The sequence below is a fragment of the Spinacia oleracea genome, chromosome 4, assembly GCF_020520425.1.
Source record: "Spinacia oleracea cultivar Varoflay chromosome 4, BTI_SOV_V1, whole genome shotgun sequence".
Taxonomy (NCBI): domain Eukaryota; kingdom Viridiplantae; phylum Streptophyta; class Magnoliopsida; order Caryophyllales; family Amaranthaceae; genus Spinacia; species Spinacia oleracea.
The window spans coordinates 5,667,628-5,685,575 of NC_079490.1; the positions used below are offsets into that span (position 1 = coordinate 5,667,628).

At 35.6% G+C, this 17,948-nt stretch overlaps 2 protein-coding genes across 2 annotated transcripts; both read right to left on the reverse strand.

Moving 5' to 3' along the window:
• Positions 1–4,901: 4,901 nt before the first annotated feature.
• Positions 4,902–8,872, reverse strand: LOC110796717 (uncharacterized). The gene is made up of 2 exons (XM_022001805.2): positions 8,566–8,872; positions 4,902–5,791 (listed from the first exon to the last, which is right to left on the reverse strand). The coding sequence occupies exons 1-2, from the start codon at positions 8,639–8,641 to the stop codon at positions 5,133–5,135; spliced, it is 735 nt and encodes a 244-aa protein (XP_021857497.1). The 5' UTR covers positions 8,642–8,872; the 3' UTR covers positions 4,902–5,132.
• Positions 8,873–10,482: 1,610 nt separating this feature from the next.
• On the reverse strand, positions 10,483–13,398 carry LOC110796709 (pentatricopeptide repeat-containing protein At1g09820). Its single transcript, XM_022001795.2, has 2 exons — positions 10,950–13,398; positions 10,483–10,717 (listed from the first exon to the last, which is right to left on the reverse strand). Exon 1 carries the CDS (start codon positions 13,200–13,202, stop codon positions 11,340–11,342), a length of 1,863 nt encoding a protein of 620 aa, XP_021857487.2. The 5' UTR covers positions 13,203–13,398; the 3' UTR covers positions 10,483–10,717; positions 10,950–11,339.
• Between the last annotated feature and the right edge of the window lie 4,550 nt (positions 13,399–17,948).

The following is a 17,948-nucleotide window of genomic DNA, read 5'->3' on the forward strand; positions in this document are numbered from 1 at the left end:
TTTCTTTTCACAAAAATAAATCTTACAAGACATCTACAACCATACATAAACGAAAAGTTGTTTTCAAAATATGAGGAGTGTGTCTTCCACCCGTCTTAAAAATTTAAAATCAATCCAAAACCACTTCTCAAACTAAATTGCTACATTTATCGACCTTTTTCGTAACTTGTTTGACTACATCCCTTTGTTTTCACAACAAAGCGTACAAAACATCTACAACTATACATCAGTTAACATAAAGTTGTTTTCAAAATCCGAGGGGAGTGTGTCTTCCACCCGTCTTAAAATCAATCTAAAACCTCTACTCCAACTAAATTGCTACATTTACCAATTAATTCGAGCACTTATTGGTGAATGATAATATTCTTTTTCGTGACTTGTTTGACTACATCCCTTTGTTTTCACAATAAAGGCGTACAAAACATCTATAACCATATATACACGGTAAGTTATTTTCAGAATCTGGGGAGTGTGTCTTCCACTCGTCTTAAAATCAAACTCATCTTATTCTTGATTCTGATATTAGTTGGTAGCGTTGATTCGTTGCCAACTTTTTCTTCTAAATAGAAAGGGACAAAAAGAAAAAAATGTCCTCATTTTTAATTAATATTCGGATGAGAAGTACTTATCATGTTAATGTGTTCATGTTGTATACCTCAAACTTCTACATTCTTATAACTTCCAAGACTAAATATTCTTTTCTTCATTTTCATCAGGATTTTAAGTGTACGATAGATCACATATTCGAATTTCCGTTTTTTTATTTGTATTATAAAAATGCTTTTATGACTCATTCTCATCAAAAATATCAAGATCACTAATAATTAGTACACTATGAAACATGAAAGAATAATCTCTAAAAACTGTAGTTTTTCAATACCTTATCTTTCTTCAACCAACAAAAAGAGATGAATTAAATTAAATAAAGATATGATAATATCTCCCTAAACAAAAGTTCAAGTTGTGGAATATTCTGAAATCTAAATAGATCTCACTCGAATTTTATTCGGAATATAATTTTTAGACCTATAGAGTATACTTTCTCCGTTTCGAAAATATCGCACTTTTTTTTGTATACTATTAATACTAATTTTTGCCATTTTTTGTGATTTGTACGTAATGAAATTTTAGTCATGTGGGGTCATGTTAGATTCGTAATTTCGTATCGATATACATTTTCTAAATATTAATTTTTTATTGCACACGATTTGAGATATTAAGAGTCAGAGTAATAGTTAGATAGTAAAAGTCAACCATGGTACGATATTTCCGGAACGGATGAAGTATTAATTAAGATGGTTCATAGTTACTACATATTATGTACACACAAATGCAGAACATTCATTATCAAGCCAAGTTTAACATATTGGAATACTCTTCTTTTTTTTTTCTTTTTTTTTTCTATTACGAGTAGTTCCTAACGCCTTCGTTGAGTGGACTATCCCTCCCAGTTGAGATTTTTCATACGCAAGACTCGAACCCGAGACTTTGATTAAGGAGCAAGAGACCTTAACCACTCATACCAACCTCAATTGGTATATTGGAATACTCCGTAGTAGTGAAGATTTGATCTTTTCAGTTTAAAGTCAATAAATATGACGGAGTATAATACAACATCGTATCTCGATCACCATTTTTATATGTTACCAATCCTCGCTCTATTTTCCAATTCGATGATACGACTAGCCGCAACCTTAATTTATCACATACTTCCTCTGTTCTTATTTATATGACACACTTATTTTGTCACGTTTGCCAATGCACAATTTCGAACATTAATATTTACAATTATGGATAAGAAAATATTATAAAAAGTTGATATTTAAAAAATATTCATTGAGACATATCAAATAAGACCTCACACGACTATATTTTTCTTAAGTATAAATCACAAATTGAAATCAAATGAGCTTGTGTGAATAATGCCAAAACCCCGATTGTGTCATATAAATAAGAATAGAGGAAGTACTTAATTAGATAGTATTTCTCTTCTCCTAATAAGATAATTAAAGTAATTAACTAATTAATTAGAGAATAGTTTAGCCTTTTATAGGTTAAGGCCAATCATGGACCAAACCTAAAACGATGCTTTGTGCTTTTGGAAAATTTTGGATGGTCGTTAATTAGTTGCCACTCATGCAACTATATGACATGTACGGCTGGTATCATGCACGCCCTAGACATTATTTTGAAGATGGACAAATTGGTCACTTTCTAGTGCGACTACTCGACTATGCCCTCTTTGATTTTGACATTTTACTTTAACTCTAACTTTAGACCCTAAAAAACATAGCTAGTCTCCTATTAGACTGTCTTATATTTACTTAACTGTCAGATTGTATCTAATACAGAGTAGTATGCAAGATGGGTCAGGCTTTCGATCACGCAGCTAGTCTCCTATCAGACTGTCTTACACTTACTTAACTATCAGATCGTGTCTATACCAAGTTGTATGCAAGATTGGTTAGGCCTTTAAAAACACAGCTAGTCTCCTATCAGACCGTCTTACACTTACTTAGTTAACTGTCAGATCGTATCTAATACAGAGTAGTATGCAAGATGGGTTAGCCCTTCGAAAACATAGCTAGTGTCCTGTCAGACCGTCTTACACTTACTTAACTGTCAGATCGTATCTATACAAAGTTGTATGCAAGTTTGGTTAGGCCTTTGAAAACACAGCTAGTCTCCTATCAGACTGTCTTACACTTACTTAACTGTCAGATCATATCTATACAAAGTTGTATGCAAGATTGGTTAGGCCTTCAAAAACACAGCTAGTCTCCTATCAAACCGTCTTACACTAATTAACTGTCAGAACATACTTAATACGGAGTAGTATAAGACTATAAGAGATGGATAAGAATTAAAAAGGGATGACATGACACTTTGTGTGATAGTTAACTAAATACCATATTGTCTTAATATCCGGATCAAGATTAATGTAAATCGCTCTCCGAGAAGAGCCAAAACACCCGATATTATTTCCATTTGTTTGATAATTAAGGTTATGTTTTGAATTTTTCTACATTAAAGATTTTCAATTAAATGTATATTTTATTCACCTGATTTCACTTAATAAAACTTATCACAATATACTTTAGTTATGTAGTTGTGCAATGAACAAATTCTAATAAAACACGGTAATACAACATGGGTAATACGGTAGTCCGACAGGTTCTTATTAGTTAAGGCCAAGCATTAGTTAACCAAACATAACGGTGAAGATGAACAACCGGTCTACAAATTAGCTACTCAATAAATGACAATTATCAATTACTCTGCCAATAGCTCTGTGTTTATGCCCCAAAGTTGCACAATTAATTCCAAGTTGTTCAATCAACCACTAATCACATACATTACTTAATTGTCAGATCGTATCTATACAAAGTTGTCTGCAAGATTGGTTAGGCCTTCGAAAACACAACTAGTCTCCTATCAAACTGTCTTACACTTATCTAACTGTCAGATCATACTTAATATGGAGTAGTATACGAGATGGATAAGAATTAAAAAGGGGTGACACAGACACTTTGTGTGATAGTTAACTAAATACCATATTGTCTTAACATCCGGATCAAGATTAATGTAAATCACTCTCCTAGAATGGCCAAAACACTCGATATTATTTCCATTTGTTTGATAATTAAGGTTATGTTTGAGTTTTTCTACATTAAAAGTTTTCAATTAGATGAGTGTTTTTGTTCACAATTTTCACTTAAAAATGTACTTAAGTTATGGAGTACAAATTGTGCAATGAACAAATTCTAATAAAACACAGGTAATACAACACGTAATACGGTAGTATGACAGATTCTTATTAGTTAAGGCCAAGTATTAATTAAGCAAATATAACGGTGAAGATGAACAACCGGTCTACAAAGCTACTCAATAAATGACAATTATCAATTACTCTCAATAGCTCTGTGTTTATGCCCCCAAAGTTGCACAATTAACGCCAAGTTGTTTAATCAACCACTAATCACATACATTACTTAATTGTCAGATCGTATCTATACAAAGTTGTCTGCAAGATTGGTTAGGCCTTCGAAAACACAACTAGTCTCCTATCAGACTGTCTTACACTTACTTAACTATCAGATTATACTTAATATGGAGTAGTATAAGAGATGGATAAGAATTAAAAAGGGGTGACACGACACTTTGTGTGATAGTTAACTAAATGCCATATTGTCTTAACATCCGGATCAAGATTAATGTAAATCACTCTCCGAGAATGGCAAAAACACCCAATATCACAATATCAAGTGCATTTGTTTGATAATTAAGGTTATGTTTGAGTTTTCTACCTTAAAGGTATTCAGTTAGATGAGTGTTTTATTTACCTGATTTTTACTTGTCTAAACTTAATAAAAGTTATCACAATATACTTTAGTTATGGAGTACAAATCGTGCAATGTAATAAAACAAGGTAATACAACACGGTAATACGGTATGACAGGTTCGCAATTTAGAAGGTGGACCATGGTGCACATAGAGCATGGTGCACCTTAAGAACATTAGTATATAATTAAAAGAACATTTGGTTACGCAAAAAGAACATGGACATATTTTTTTTTTATTTTTAATAAATTGTGATTTTTTATAACAAAAAAAGTAAAACATTATATTGCATGTTCTTTTGTCGTAGTGTCATGTTCTTTTGTTTATGCACATGTGTTCTTTTGGTGCACATGGTGCACCATGCTCTATGTGTACCATGGTCCATAGTCCACGGATTGGTTCTTATTAGTTAAGACCAACTATTAGTTAACCAAACATAACGGTGAAGATGAACAACCGGTCTACAAAACCACTCAATGAATGACAATAATCAATTACTCTTGCCAATACCTCTGTTTTTATGGCTGTACATTCCCCAAAGTTGCACAATTAACTCCAAATTGTTCAATCAACCACTAATCACATAAATTAGTCCATGAATTTACAAATTTTTCCCAGTAAGGCGTATTTCGTATTCGACTTTTCGGTATTCATATACAGAGTACTTCATATCTATCTATGAACACAAAATGTAAGTAAAAGAATCAGAGTATTACAATGCTTCAAGTTCCACCTCTGCATCTCTGCTAAATTATACTGCATCAAACCCAGAAAGAAGAATTCTGCAAATCTTACAGTTCTTCAGATGCATATATTCCTTCAGATTCATAAACTTCTGGAGATTCATAAACTTCTTCAGATTCATAAACTTCTGGAGATTCATAGGTTTCACTTACCTCACTCTGACCAAACTGAATCAAGTAATTAACACCATTAACAACATCATAAACCATTAACCCTATTCTTCCTCCAACCCAACTTCCCACCTGACTTCCCACTAAGTAACCAAACCTCCCAAACCTCTGTTCTCCAAGGAACCCTACACTATAAGTCCCAACAAGGGTCCCACTTCCTCTGAGAAAACCTTCAGTCATAGTTCCTCCAAAATAAATGGCTTCAAAAAAGTCCCAACCACTAGATATGATTGGTCCTGTAATCCTCCTAGCCTGTCTCGATGCTAGTTTTGCAGCTTTTTTGCCTTCTTTGGCGGCTTGAGTGGCTGCAGCTTTGGCTTGTAATCCCTGTGACATTGCATCGTTTAGGGTAACCTCGATTGCTCGGCTTCTGGCTAGCTCAACGTGAGCGGATTGGAAAGTGTTGACGTAGAGTTTCACACCTTCCTTAACTGAGCATGCTAATGTACCTGTGCCTAGATCGAAGCAGTTTAGGAAAGTGAATTGCCCACTCTTGGATGCTGCTTCTTCACCCACTAGTTGCCTGCTTTTTTCAGCTGCAAAGTGCAAAAGCGGTTTTAGGTTTCCATGCTAGAAATGTAAATGAAAAAGAAAGATGATTCATTTAAAAATATAAAGTACATATATGACCTAGTTATTACTACGTACTCCCTCGGACCCTAAAAGATTTGCCCATATACCATAAATGGATGTTCCTATTTGTTTGCTCGATACCTTATTTGGTTTGTGGTCACCATTATTTAATCTAACTAAAAGACAAATCTACCTACCATTTACTTCTGAATACAACCAATTCTTAATAAAGTGCACAAAACCATATGGGGCAATCTTTTAGGGACGGAGGTAGTTGCTAGCACTCTAACAAAACATACATCCAGTCATCATAACTTCCAATTCCAGGTACAGCAGATATCAAATAGCAACACAGCTTACAAATATTGCAGAAAGAAATACCTATGGGCTATGGACGATGAAGAACACAAACAAGAGGATTGTGGAGAAAATTATATCACGATGTAAGCTAAAACAGAATGAATAATGGATATATAAAACCATCATTAACAGTCTTCACACTTCTTAGTATTATTCCAGAATCCAGATATAGAAGGGGGCGGAGGGGTATAAAAGAAGTTTCAAACTAGTCAAAACTCAATGATGCTAGAACTAAAGGACCTTGTGAGTTGTGACAAACAGACAACAGTCATACAACTCATACCTACTAGGTCTCTTGTCAATTTAAATTTCAAAGACAGCTTAATTTCCACAGATTTTCATCTGCTACAGTAGCTTCTCAGTTTCTCCTGATTTGTAAGTTCAAAAATTATCATGACATTAAACTAAGCCTATGTGTCTGTTGCTTCTCCAATTTCTACATGTCACCATCCTTTCTTTTCACCATTAGCTTTTGAAGCCTCTCTAGACTTAACCGCCACTCTCTTTTTCTACATCCAAACAATGGATTCAGAAATATGGTAACTCAGACTTTTTTTTTATCCCAGTAGAGATGCTTGAAAGAACTGCTAAAACTTCTTGAAATATCATGAATACGGCAATCAACGTTCAGCTCAAAGATGCACCCTTGACAACCTTACAGGATCCTCCCTCTCATACATCGTTCCCACAGGGTCCCAAGCTGCGAACAATAGCTTAAATTTGAAAGATTGTTATTGTATGTCTAAACTAACTAAGCCCACTTCCAAACCCTACTTAGAACTTAGAAGAGCTACACTGCTTATGCATCAACTCAAATCAGTTCTTGCCCTTTCTCCTTCGGTTGGTTTGTACTCTGCTGTTACTCATAAAAGTCGGATGACATCAGTTGGTTGCATGAATCAGCTTCTCTAATAATCTCAATTAAAAGGTATAAAGCTGTCCAGAGCCAGAACTTCCTGAACTATGTCAATACAAATTACTAGTACTGGGTTTCAGTTGCACATGGCGATGGTGGTTATCACTTATCAGTTAGCTTAACCTCAGCAAATAAGCAACACATATATTTCCCTTTCCCCGTTTTTGTGGATCCAAGGCCTCAAAAAAATACGGTAAATACCCCCTCATCTTCTCTAAAATCCGATGCAAACAAGACCTTCATCTTTCTCTATTCCCTTATCTCCCTTCGTCTCTTTTTCCTACCTTCCATCCTTTCCATTTTCTGTCTACCCTCCCCTATTTTTATCTGTCTCTCATGTATATGTGAACATGCATACAAGTAAATAAACTCCATACCAAAATTGGTCTCACGGGCACTCAGAGGAATTTTCTGGAACCATCACGAGAAATAATCATTCAATCAACCTACCATCACTGGAAATAGGGACATAAACGAAGGTGATCAGTTTGAGTACAAACTCAGCAAAGGCTATTATTTGTAGTCCAAAAATAACCGATCTTGATCAATGAACTTGAACATGTGTTTACTTCACATAATCACATGTGATCATGACCAACTCATATATATTCATAAATAATTCATTTACTTAATTCTACGAACTATGAGTTGATATAACGCTCAGATTATGTCTGATTTTTCTAATTCAAGCTGCGTTTTTCTTTAATCGTTTTCATTAGATATTTATTATACTTACATCTAAAAGCATTTTGAATATGTAAAGTTATACAAGTGATAAACACAATAAGTTGGAATATACTAAATCCAAAATGAGCTAAGTTTCAGCAAGATTTGGAACTCAATCTCGAACTTAAAGACTTAACCACAGGTCCACAACTGCGCTAGAAAAGCTTAAGCATGAACATGGTAATACTCGACTCGAATCGCTTACACACCTAGGCTCCCCTTTACAATCACTCAAGATAAGCAAGATTTGGAGCTCAATCTGAAACCCAAACTCAGGCTTAAAGCCTTGTAAACACAGCCAAATTGAATAAGCTTAAACATGAACATGGTAATACTCGACTCGGCCCATTTACACCCCTAATCTGTAATGGAAGGCTCCCCTTTACAATCACTAATGTTAACTCTTCCCAATCCCCATAAAATCATCACAAGCAAGTCCTCTAAACCATCTCAAGAATCATAATAAGAGTTTTTCAATCAACTAAACACCATAGAAACCTACAACCCTCTCCCCTTGAATCCCTAACATCAACTTCAATTCAAAAAATAAAATTATCATTACATAATCAACAATCACTATAACTAATCCTTTTATCAATCTGATCAAATTAATAACATTATCAAAAAATATAGATATAACCCACTTCAGATTTAGTTCTACAATTTAAGTTATCAACCGAATTAGAAAGATTTACATACACAAAATGGAAAAAAATAAAGAACGGAAATTTATACCGATAATGCTAAGAGAAATGATTCCGACGGTGAAAAGCAGGAGCTGAATCCTCTTCTTCGTTACATCAAAATCCATGGATGAACCCTTTTTTCTCAATATCCCATCAAACAATTTAATTAGTGTAATTACAGTTAAATTAATCCCTAAAAAAATGAGGGAAGGGGATAAATTTGTTTTTTTGACAGCAAAAGGGGATAAAATTAAACGAATGAACTTGCTAATGAAGGAAGGAATTATGCTTATCGCATAGAGAGAGAGAGGAAGCGCGCAAGGTTGGAAAATCAGTGGGAATGAAAAAGCTTGACCACTGACCAGAGACTCGTCGTTTGTTATCCTCGGATATTCAAGCATGTGATTAAACGATGCGTAGAAGCATCAATTACAATTTGGTTTGCTCTTCTTAATTTTGATCTTTTATTTTTATCTCAAACACCCTGATGTTGTTAATAAGTGAAACTAGTTAGTGCCCGGACGATGTACCGGATAGTAGAAAAACGGATTAATTAGATTCTTATATAACTCGGTTTGAGTCTAATTTAATTTGTTACACTACAATATATCTTGCTTTGAGTATGCTTTAATAAATTTTAACATGCAAGGATTACTAACTCTTAAAAGTAATGATTAATTAGTGATGTGATCGAATCTATTAATAAATGATTCAGATCATTTTTCTCATCTATATTGAATTAATATAATTATGCACGTACAAGAAACAACAAAATGAATTGTGGCGTAATGGTTAAAATATGTGACTAACAAATAAGAGGTCACAGGTTCGACTATTAGAAGTGTTGGATATGGAAAATGATCGATAAAGATATTGTCCTATTGGTGAATTTTTTTTGGTTAGAGGTAATAAATTTGACCATCTTTAGGATATACGCAAGTAATAGTCATTTCACCACCACATTCACAAACCTCTTTTTCTAAAAGCTCCTACAACCCGCTTTTTAAATTAGCTTTTGGGATTGAAACCTCTCTTTCAATCCTCTTTCACACGTTAGACTAATAAAACCTTTCTTTTTACCCCAAACCAATCTCAACCAAATACCCCCATTGTTTTAATAATTTTGAGTGACTTTCAACTCATTGTGAAAGTCATCTGCAAGTACACAAGCATGTGAACCCTTTTCTCTTACAGTACTTCATAACTAAACATATTGCTACATAGAGGCAAAGGCTCAAAAAGCTGTGTGTGGCCGAAAAGTCGATACACCAGCTCGGTTCTCGCGCTGATCTGATCGGGAGCGTTTTGGAACGACATTGATTGGGCATGTGCAAATATTCTTGTGACCTTAAATCAACCAACAGTTGCAGCAAGCCAGCAAGCCAGCAAGTATTCTTATTTGATATAGTTGAGACACACAAGGAAGCATATTCTGATAGCAAAAGCTCTACCAGTTACAATGGTGTTGCTTATGGAACACCCCAATTGTGAGATCCTCTCTCAATGAATTCTCCACCCTGTCGAGAACCTTACCACTCGCGATCAGTAGTGATTTAGGCCCCGTTTGGATTGGCGTAAAACGTTTTCAGTGGAAAACGATTTTCCATGGAAAACTTTTTTCAAGGAAAAATACAATTCCAAATTAGTTTACTTTTGTTTGGTTCCTTACAAAAAAAATTAATAGAAAAAGGGAAATGGGTGAAGAATAATGGGAAGAAGAAAAATGGAGGTAAGGAGGAAATATGGAAAAGTGTTTTCCCTTCCTTTCAAATGATTTTTTTTTCTACCTTTGAAAGAGTTATGGAAAATTGGTTTTCATACTTTGCCAAACCAAACAACGTAAAATGATTGAAAAGAGGAAAATTGTTTTCCATGAAAACTTTTTACACCCTACCAAACGGAGCCCTGCTTGCTTGCTGTATGCAAGACTCCATATCATAACCAAAGGGGAAAAGGGCCAACAAGATAAAGCATTACTCTGAAGAACATTGATATCATCACAGATCACAGATCAGTAGATCACACTGAACAGCCTAACCTGACAAATTTACAGATGGAAAGACACAATATACTCCGAATTTAGAAAATATCAGCAGTCCTCAGCCCTAATTGAGTATCTTTAACGAGCTTCACGAATCATGATCATCCGTAGTGGAACACTACTCCATGCATGAAGACTTGACTGTACACGTCACCGAAACCTGGAATTTGATAGTCATCATCAATTCTAGTTACATAGACAGGATCAGAATTCGATAATAAATTGCATGCATCTGACTGAAGCAGAGTCAGAATAGACAATGGAAGAGAAACTAGTTTTTTTGTATAATGTCCCTCGGCAACCAAGCATGGCCTAAATGAAACAATATCTGACACCAACAATTAACTAAAAATGAAGTACGCCAAGAACAAGAGCAAAAAAGCTAACTGTACCTCTGTATCTCGGTAGAAGAAAACTCCTCCAGGCTAATCACAGTTCTATTTGATAGGCAAAATTTCCATGCATCAGCCTCTTGCTGTAGCCTGCCACCAATATTACAGACTTTACAGTTGAAGCAATTCCCAACCAAGAAACTGATTACAAAACCCACAAATCACTGAACCCTAAACAGTGACATAATCCTGGGTCTGATAACAGCATGGTGGAGCAATGTAATCTACTTCTGAATTTTCTTTTCCATTGCTCCACTACCAATGAATGTGTTTTTTCTTTCCAAGAAAGAAAACTCGGCGACCAAGGAGTAGCAAGCAGCATCTAATACCGTGAACTGCCAACAAAACAGTGATATGAAAGCATTCAAGCAATAATCCCCTGCCACATAATTAAGATACAGAAGATTGATTATAAAGATGTCCATCAATATCAGGGGCAAATCCTTTCTCCATCATTTCCTCCTTGATTATATCATAAGTGATCCGGTTAGGGACTAAACCTTTCTCCAACATCTCATTAAGAAGTTTGTTTGCTTCTTGCATCTTGCCTTTGATACAAAGACCCTTTATTAACACATTATACGTCACAACATTTGCTCTTTTACCATCTTTCTCCATTCTCTTTCTCATATTCATGGCATCCCTGAGATTTCCTTTAGTACAGTAGCCATCGATTAAGGTATTATAGGTCACATGAGTTGGATTCAAACCCATCTCTAACATTTGATCTAGTAGCTTAACTGCTTTTCTTGTGTTATCTTTCTGGCAAAGAGCACCTATCCGTATGTTATATGTCACAGTATCAGGTTGGATCCCCAAATCTTTCATTTCTCTTAACATATCACCAACCCTCTCAAAATCCTCGTTTTTGTAAAATCCACCAATCAAGCAGTTATAAGTCGAGACATTAGGGGAGATGTTCCGCTCCAACATTGAAATCCGCAACGCAACAGCTTCGTCCATCATCCCAGCCTTGCAATAAGCATCAATCAAAGTATTGAAAGTTACAACATTAGGAGTTAAACCTATTCTATCAGCATCTTCCAGCAACTCCCTAGCTTCTTTGATCTTTCCCATTTTAGAATAGCCATTGATAAGGACATTATACGTTATGATATTCGGCTTCAAACCTAGAATAGACATGTCATTTCTTAACTCTAAAGCTTCATCCATTTTACCATCACTACAGAATCCCCTAATCAGTGTATTATACGTGACATTACCAGGTTTCAATCCATTACGCTGCATTTCTTTATAAACCTTCAAAGCAGATGGCAAGTTTTGATCTTTACAGAATCCATCAATAAGAGTATTGTAGGTGATCTCATTTGGGGTAATGTTCATTGACACCATTTCTTTCAAGAAAGCATCCGCTTTATACATCTTTCCAACCCTTGATGTCTTGCAATACCCATCAATAAGAGTGTTATACGTGACAACAGTTGGAGATAACCCCCATAGTTTGATATCCTCTAAAAGATCATGCCCCCTTTGCAACTGACCAACTTTACAAAACCCATGAATGACCGTGTTAAACGTCATAATATCAAGCTGAACTCCCCTCCTAATCATCTCTTTAAACAATTGTTCCATAACTTTTATCTTCCCTTCATCAACCAAAGCACTCAACAACGGGTTACACGATAAAACTGATAACCTAAAACCATATTCCCAAGCTCTCCTAACCGCCTCAACCGCCAAATCCACCTTCAAAGTTCTCACATATGTCTGAACTAGCATATCAACAATCATCGAATTAACCTTAAACGAGTCAGCAAATGTAGTCGAAAGAGTATGAAAAACCTCTGAATTCGAGTACTTCCCCTTCTTCACAAACCCATTCAACAACTTCCTAATCTCCCCATATAATTTCTCCTCAGCTAACATATGAAAAACCTTAAAATACACCTTAATGTCATGTAAAACACCATGGTTTGCCTCTAACCATTTAAAATACTGAAGAATCAGACGCGGGTCAGTGTTAGAATCAAACAATTGTTGCAGAATTTCATTAGGGTTTGTTTCATTCAGATAATTTACTTTCAATTCCTTCCAATGCTGCTTAGCTATGAGCTCAGAAATTGCTGAAATTGGGTTGGGGTTTTCTGGGGTTTCGTTAATTTCGGTTGAATTTGAAGTATTAAACAATCTTAAATGATAATTAAGAGATACTTGTATAATGGAACATAAAGGGGTATAACAATGGCGATTAGCTGATTTGAGACATCGGAAAAACGGGGAAATTGCATACATTTCAAGATTCAGCAATCAACAGAAGGGATTTCAGATGAAGAGGGAGAAATTACCAGTTACCGGCTACCGGTGGAAATGGATAGTGAGAATCGGTTTCCCGGTGTGTGAATCGCCGGAGTAAGGCAAGTGCATGTGGTGGAATAGTGGATGCAACACTGGACACGTTGATCAGTAAGGTGAACCGGTGAATGGTTTAAAATTGAACTCCTTTAATTTACTTTCGGGTTAGAGCCGGAAACGTAACGTGTCGTGTTCATGAAAGGTCTCGTGTTCAATTGAAGTTGTTTATAAACTTTAAAGTGTGAGTATTAAAATTTACTCCGTAGATAATTGCATGATATAATTATGATAGTTGATCTAAATGGGTCGTGTTCGTGTTGGTTTAATGTCGTATCATGTCGACTTTGTGTTTTCTCTCATAAATTTTGTGTTTGTGCCGTATCAGTTATCGTCGTATTTTAGTCGTGTCGTATTGTGTTCAATTCAACTTTTTGTACGTAAGTGCCAAATGTAACAAAATAAGATTACAACAACTACAAAATCACAATTGATTCTACATATATTCCAATAAATTTAATTGTCTAACAAGTTAATTAATTAAAATATGAAATGTCTCTATACTTCCAAAATATGGTTTATACACCCGGGTGCACAATGCTCACTGTGCACCCTGTTTTACTTGATTTCGTTTTAAATAATTATGAATAATCGAATTTCGTTATTTTAATCGTTTTTACGATTTATTTTAAACGATAAATTTATAAACTAAAATTTACTATTTTTCGTTAACGTTAATTTATTTATTTTTAAGGAATTATTTTAATTAAACATTTTTAATTTTTAGCACTTTCTGAAAATTAATTACAATTTCTGAATTTTGCCAAATATTGTGAAATTTTTATAAAAAAAAAAAAAGAAAAAAAAAGGGAGAGAAATGTCTGCTTTTTTTTTTTTCCTTGCTCCCCACGCACAACCAGGAAGACAAAAACTCCCTTCCTTCCCACAATTCAGTCCAAGTGCAGATGCTTGGACCCCAAGTACACTCCCTTGTTCATCACACTTCCCATATACAAATTCAGAAACTTTAGGTGGAATTTCAACAGCAATCAAATTCAATCTCAAACTCACTCCCTTGTTCCCTTTGATTCGGTCCACGAACCACCACCGCAAACACCACTGCAACCACCAGCCACCACTACTGCCACCTCCAGCCACCCTCACCACCTAGGCAACCACCTGCTGCCATCGCCGCACCGCCCTGACGCCGCCCAGAAACACCCCCCCCATCTCCCCTGCCTCTCCCTTTTCTCTTCGCTGCACCACCAGCGACGACACCAAACCACCACACCACAAACACATTACCACCTCTTAAACCCAACTCCATCCTCAATATCCGGCGATCCGCCGCCCAGAACCACCGCAAAACATCACACAAATCTCCCCTGTTTCTCCTCTCCTTCGCGCCACTCACCACCTTCTCTCTTGCTGCTCCGTCGCCGAGAACCAACCACCACCACCGCCGTAATAACCGGCGTATCCGGCGCCACCGAGCCCAGCCTCCCTTTCTCCCTCCTCTCTTCTCTCCTCTTCGTGCTTCCCTTTCCCTTGTTTCGGCCCTCCCCTGCTTTGTGTTCTTGTTCCCAGAAAACCCAAAATCAGGTTTCAAATGAAACCTTGATTTTATTTCCCTCAAACCCAATCTAAGGTTGGGCCATTTTGGTTTGGGCCTTGGTGAGTTAAAAACTGAATTGCATGTTCAGAATTTCTAATTACTAATTTGCTTGCCTTAATAAATTTTGATGATTTAGTTATTTCCAATCAAATTATTATTTTTTTCAAATAGAAAAAAATGTATATACATATTTAATTTCTGGTTTTAACTAAATAAAGTCACTAGCTTGAATTAATAAAAATGGAATATAAATAATATTTTCATGAAAATCGATTTATAAAATATATATGTATTTTGATCGAAAATTCGATTAATAATAATAATATTTTGTTAAATTTCGAAATTATGTTTTATTAAAATTTGTTATTTACAAATTTGTTATTTATAAAATTTGTGATTTACAAAATATTGATTTTAAATTATTTATCGATCTAGTACTAATTCAATTATTTAATATCTTGAAAGAAATTGGACTCGGAGCTCAGGACGAACGAACCAAGGAAAAGCTTTAGCAACCGCGGAGTGTAGGTAACGGCTATTGCTAGTACCCGCAATTCCCTTATAAATGTGATTATGAAATTACAACGTATGATTGATTTATTAAATGAATGTTTTGACATGTTTTATGAATTGCGGGAAATGAAATATGATTTTATTGAATAATTTATTATAATATGATTTGATGGAATCATTCCTTATTTTATGATTGATTATAAAATGCTATGATGATTGATTGAATTTCTTATAAAATGTTCTTTATAAGAAACCAGGAAAGAAAGGATGTTTGATCTTATGATCCAAAGGAATTATGTTACTTCAACTGAAGTAAAAAGACTAAAATGTAAAATTAAACGAAACATGATAAATGAAAGTGAAATTCCTAGTCCGTTTGGCAGTATATGTTCACAGGTTACGATTCTCGGTCATGCATGTACCCATGGGGCATCCGCCCATTGAGCCAAGGCTCTCATGTTTTCGGGCCAAGGCCCCATGTTTTATGGACAGCGGTCCATCGTGGAAGACGTTCCACCATGTCATACTTGCCACGGCTAGCATGTGCACCCAAAAGCTATGAATGAATTAAATAAAGGACTTTCCACAATGTTTTACATTATTCTATTCTCCCTGTGTTATTAAATAAAATGAATTGAAATGAATTTACGTTGCTAGAATAGTTCGTTACTGAGTCTTCGGCTCACCGTTTTTGTTTTCTGTTTTAGGTACTGCGGGGAACGATGGAAACGAGTAGTGGCGAGGAATTTCACTTTAATATTATTCACCTAGTTTTAATAGTTTAATTAAAGACTTTTAGTAATTTATGCACCTTTATTTTGGTAATATTAAAGATTATTATATTAATTTTTGGGATTTAATATCTTATGATTGATGGTTGCCTTGTAATTCCCAAGAGGGAGTTACGGCAGGTAATGCCCTGACCAATTAGGTTAATTCCGCTGCTAATTATGCTGTAATAATGTAATTAGAGGTCGGGGCGTTACAATGCAAGTTATGACATGACACATTTCAAGTCGACTACTAGGTTGAGTGTATGTTTTTCTAGACACACGAGTGTTGTGAGTTTGGGAGGGCATTGTTCACTTATATGTTGGGAGGAGAGCGAACGGGTACATCTTTTACCCGCCACATAAATGAGTGATGAGTGTGTGAGCACTAGTCTTGAATTCCATTGTGCACTTGTGGTTCGCTTTGCGTGACGATTGTTAGGGAGGATTTGTGGTTGGGTGGATTTGATTGGTTGACATTGATGCATGCTCGTTAGATTTTGCCTTGAATTATGTTTTTCATTTTGAAATATGGTGGGGGTGAAGTTGGTCTTGTATTCATCGATGATTTTCTTGCTTAGGGACAAGCAAGGATCTAGCTTGGGGGAGTTTGATATGTGTGTTTTATGTAGAGTTTTTACCCCCGTCCCTTAGTACTTTTTGATCCCAAATGAGCTCTTCGGAGCGATTTTTAGTACAAATGTGCTCCTTGTAGTGTGTTTGTAGTTTCAGGTTCATCATTGTAGGAATTAGTATATTTTTGTGCATTTCCTACTCATTTGAATCAATAAAAGAGATTATGTACTTTCGAGAGCACAAACATTAAGTTTGAAGAGTTTTGAAGCAAAGCGAATAACGAAGGAAGTACAAAAATGACTATAGTCCACTATTTTAAGCATAACTCAAGTTCTACAACTCCAAATGATGTAATTCCAATTGGGTTGGATTATAGACTTCAATATCTTTCCAACAAGTGGTCACTCGCCTAATTCCGACGAATAACGAAGGAGATATGACGTTTTGAAGATAGAGGATCGTGCAGTTTCAACACGCGCCCGATCGGGCGGTCATTCTGGGCGCTGTTCTGGGCATTTTGCAACCGCCCGATCGGACGGAATTTCGCCCGATCGGGCCGACTATCGAGCATATCGCCCGATCGGGCGAAGCGTCGCCCGATCGGGCCACGCCAACCTCCAGCGTATTTCGCGAGATTTTATTTCCGGTTTTGGGCTCTATTTTGGGCAAACTATAAATACTAGCCCCTTATATTTTTAGTGACACCTTTTATTCTAGTTTTCTAATTACTTAGTCTATTTTAGTTCTCTCTATTTTCTCCAAACACTTAGTTTTAATTTTAATCAAAGATTCAAGCTTTATTATTCCATTGTTCTTCAAGTCGGTATTGTTTCTTGCTTTAATTTATCTTATTGCTTGATCATGTTTTCTATTATGTTAATTGCTTTGTTATTTATTATCATGAGTGAGTAGTTTAATTTCTAGGGTTTAGGGGATCCATGAATGCATGATTGGGATTATATGTGGACTTGATTAATTGATTGATTGATTATAATTTCTATAGCTTATTATTATTGCTCGTCAATTCTGTTCGGCCGGACTATTTTGATTTGAGTTTGATTAACCTTAGATTATGCGCCGAGAGGTATAAATATGATGTTTTTTGGTCTGTGGCTATTAGATAGGAATTATTTCTAGTACGTAGCGAGAGCCCGCTAGTTGTTCTATCCTAAGGAATTCATAAGATTCGAGAGATGCATGTTTTCCTAATTATGA

Coding starts and splice junctions, on each gene's coding strand:
- LOC110796717 (XM_022001805.2), bottom strand. CDS start 8,641: ATGGATTTTGATGTAACGAAGAAGAGGATTCAGCTCCTGCTTTTCACC. Junction 5,792..8,565: donor CATTTCTCTTAGCATTATCG/GTATAAATTTCC, acceptor TGCACTTTGCAG/CTGAAAAAAGCAGGCAACTA.
- LOC110796709 (XM_022001795.2), bottom strand. CDS start 13,202: ATGTATGCAATTTCCCCGTTTTTCCGATGTCTCAAATCAGCTAATCGC.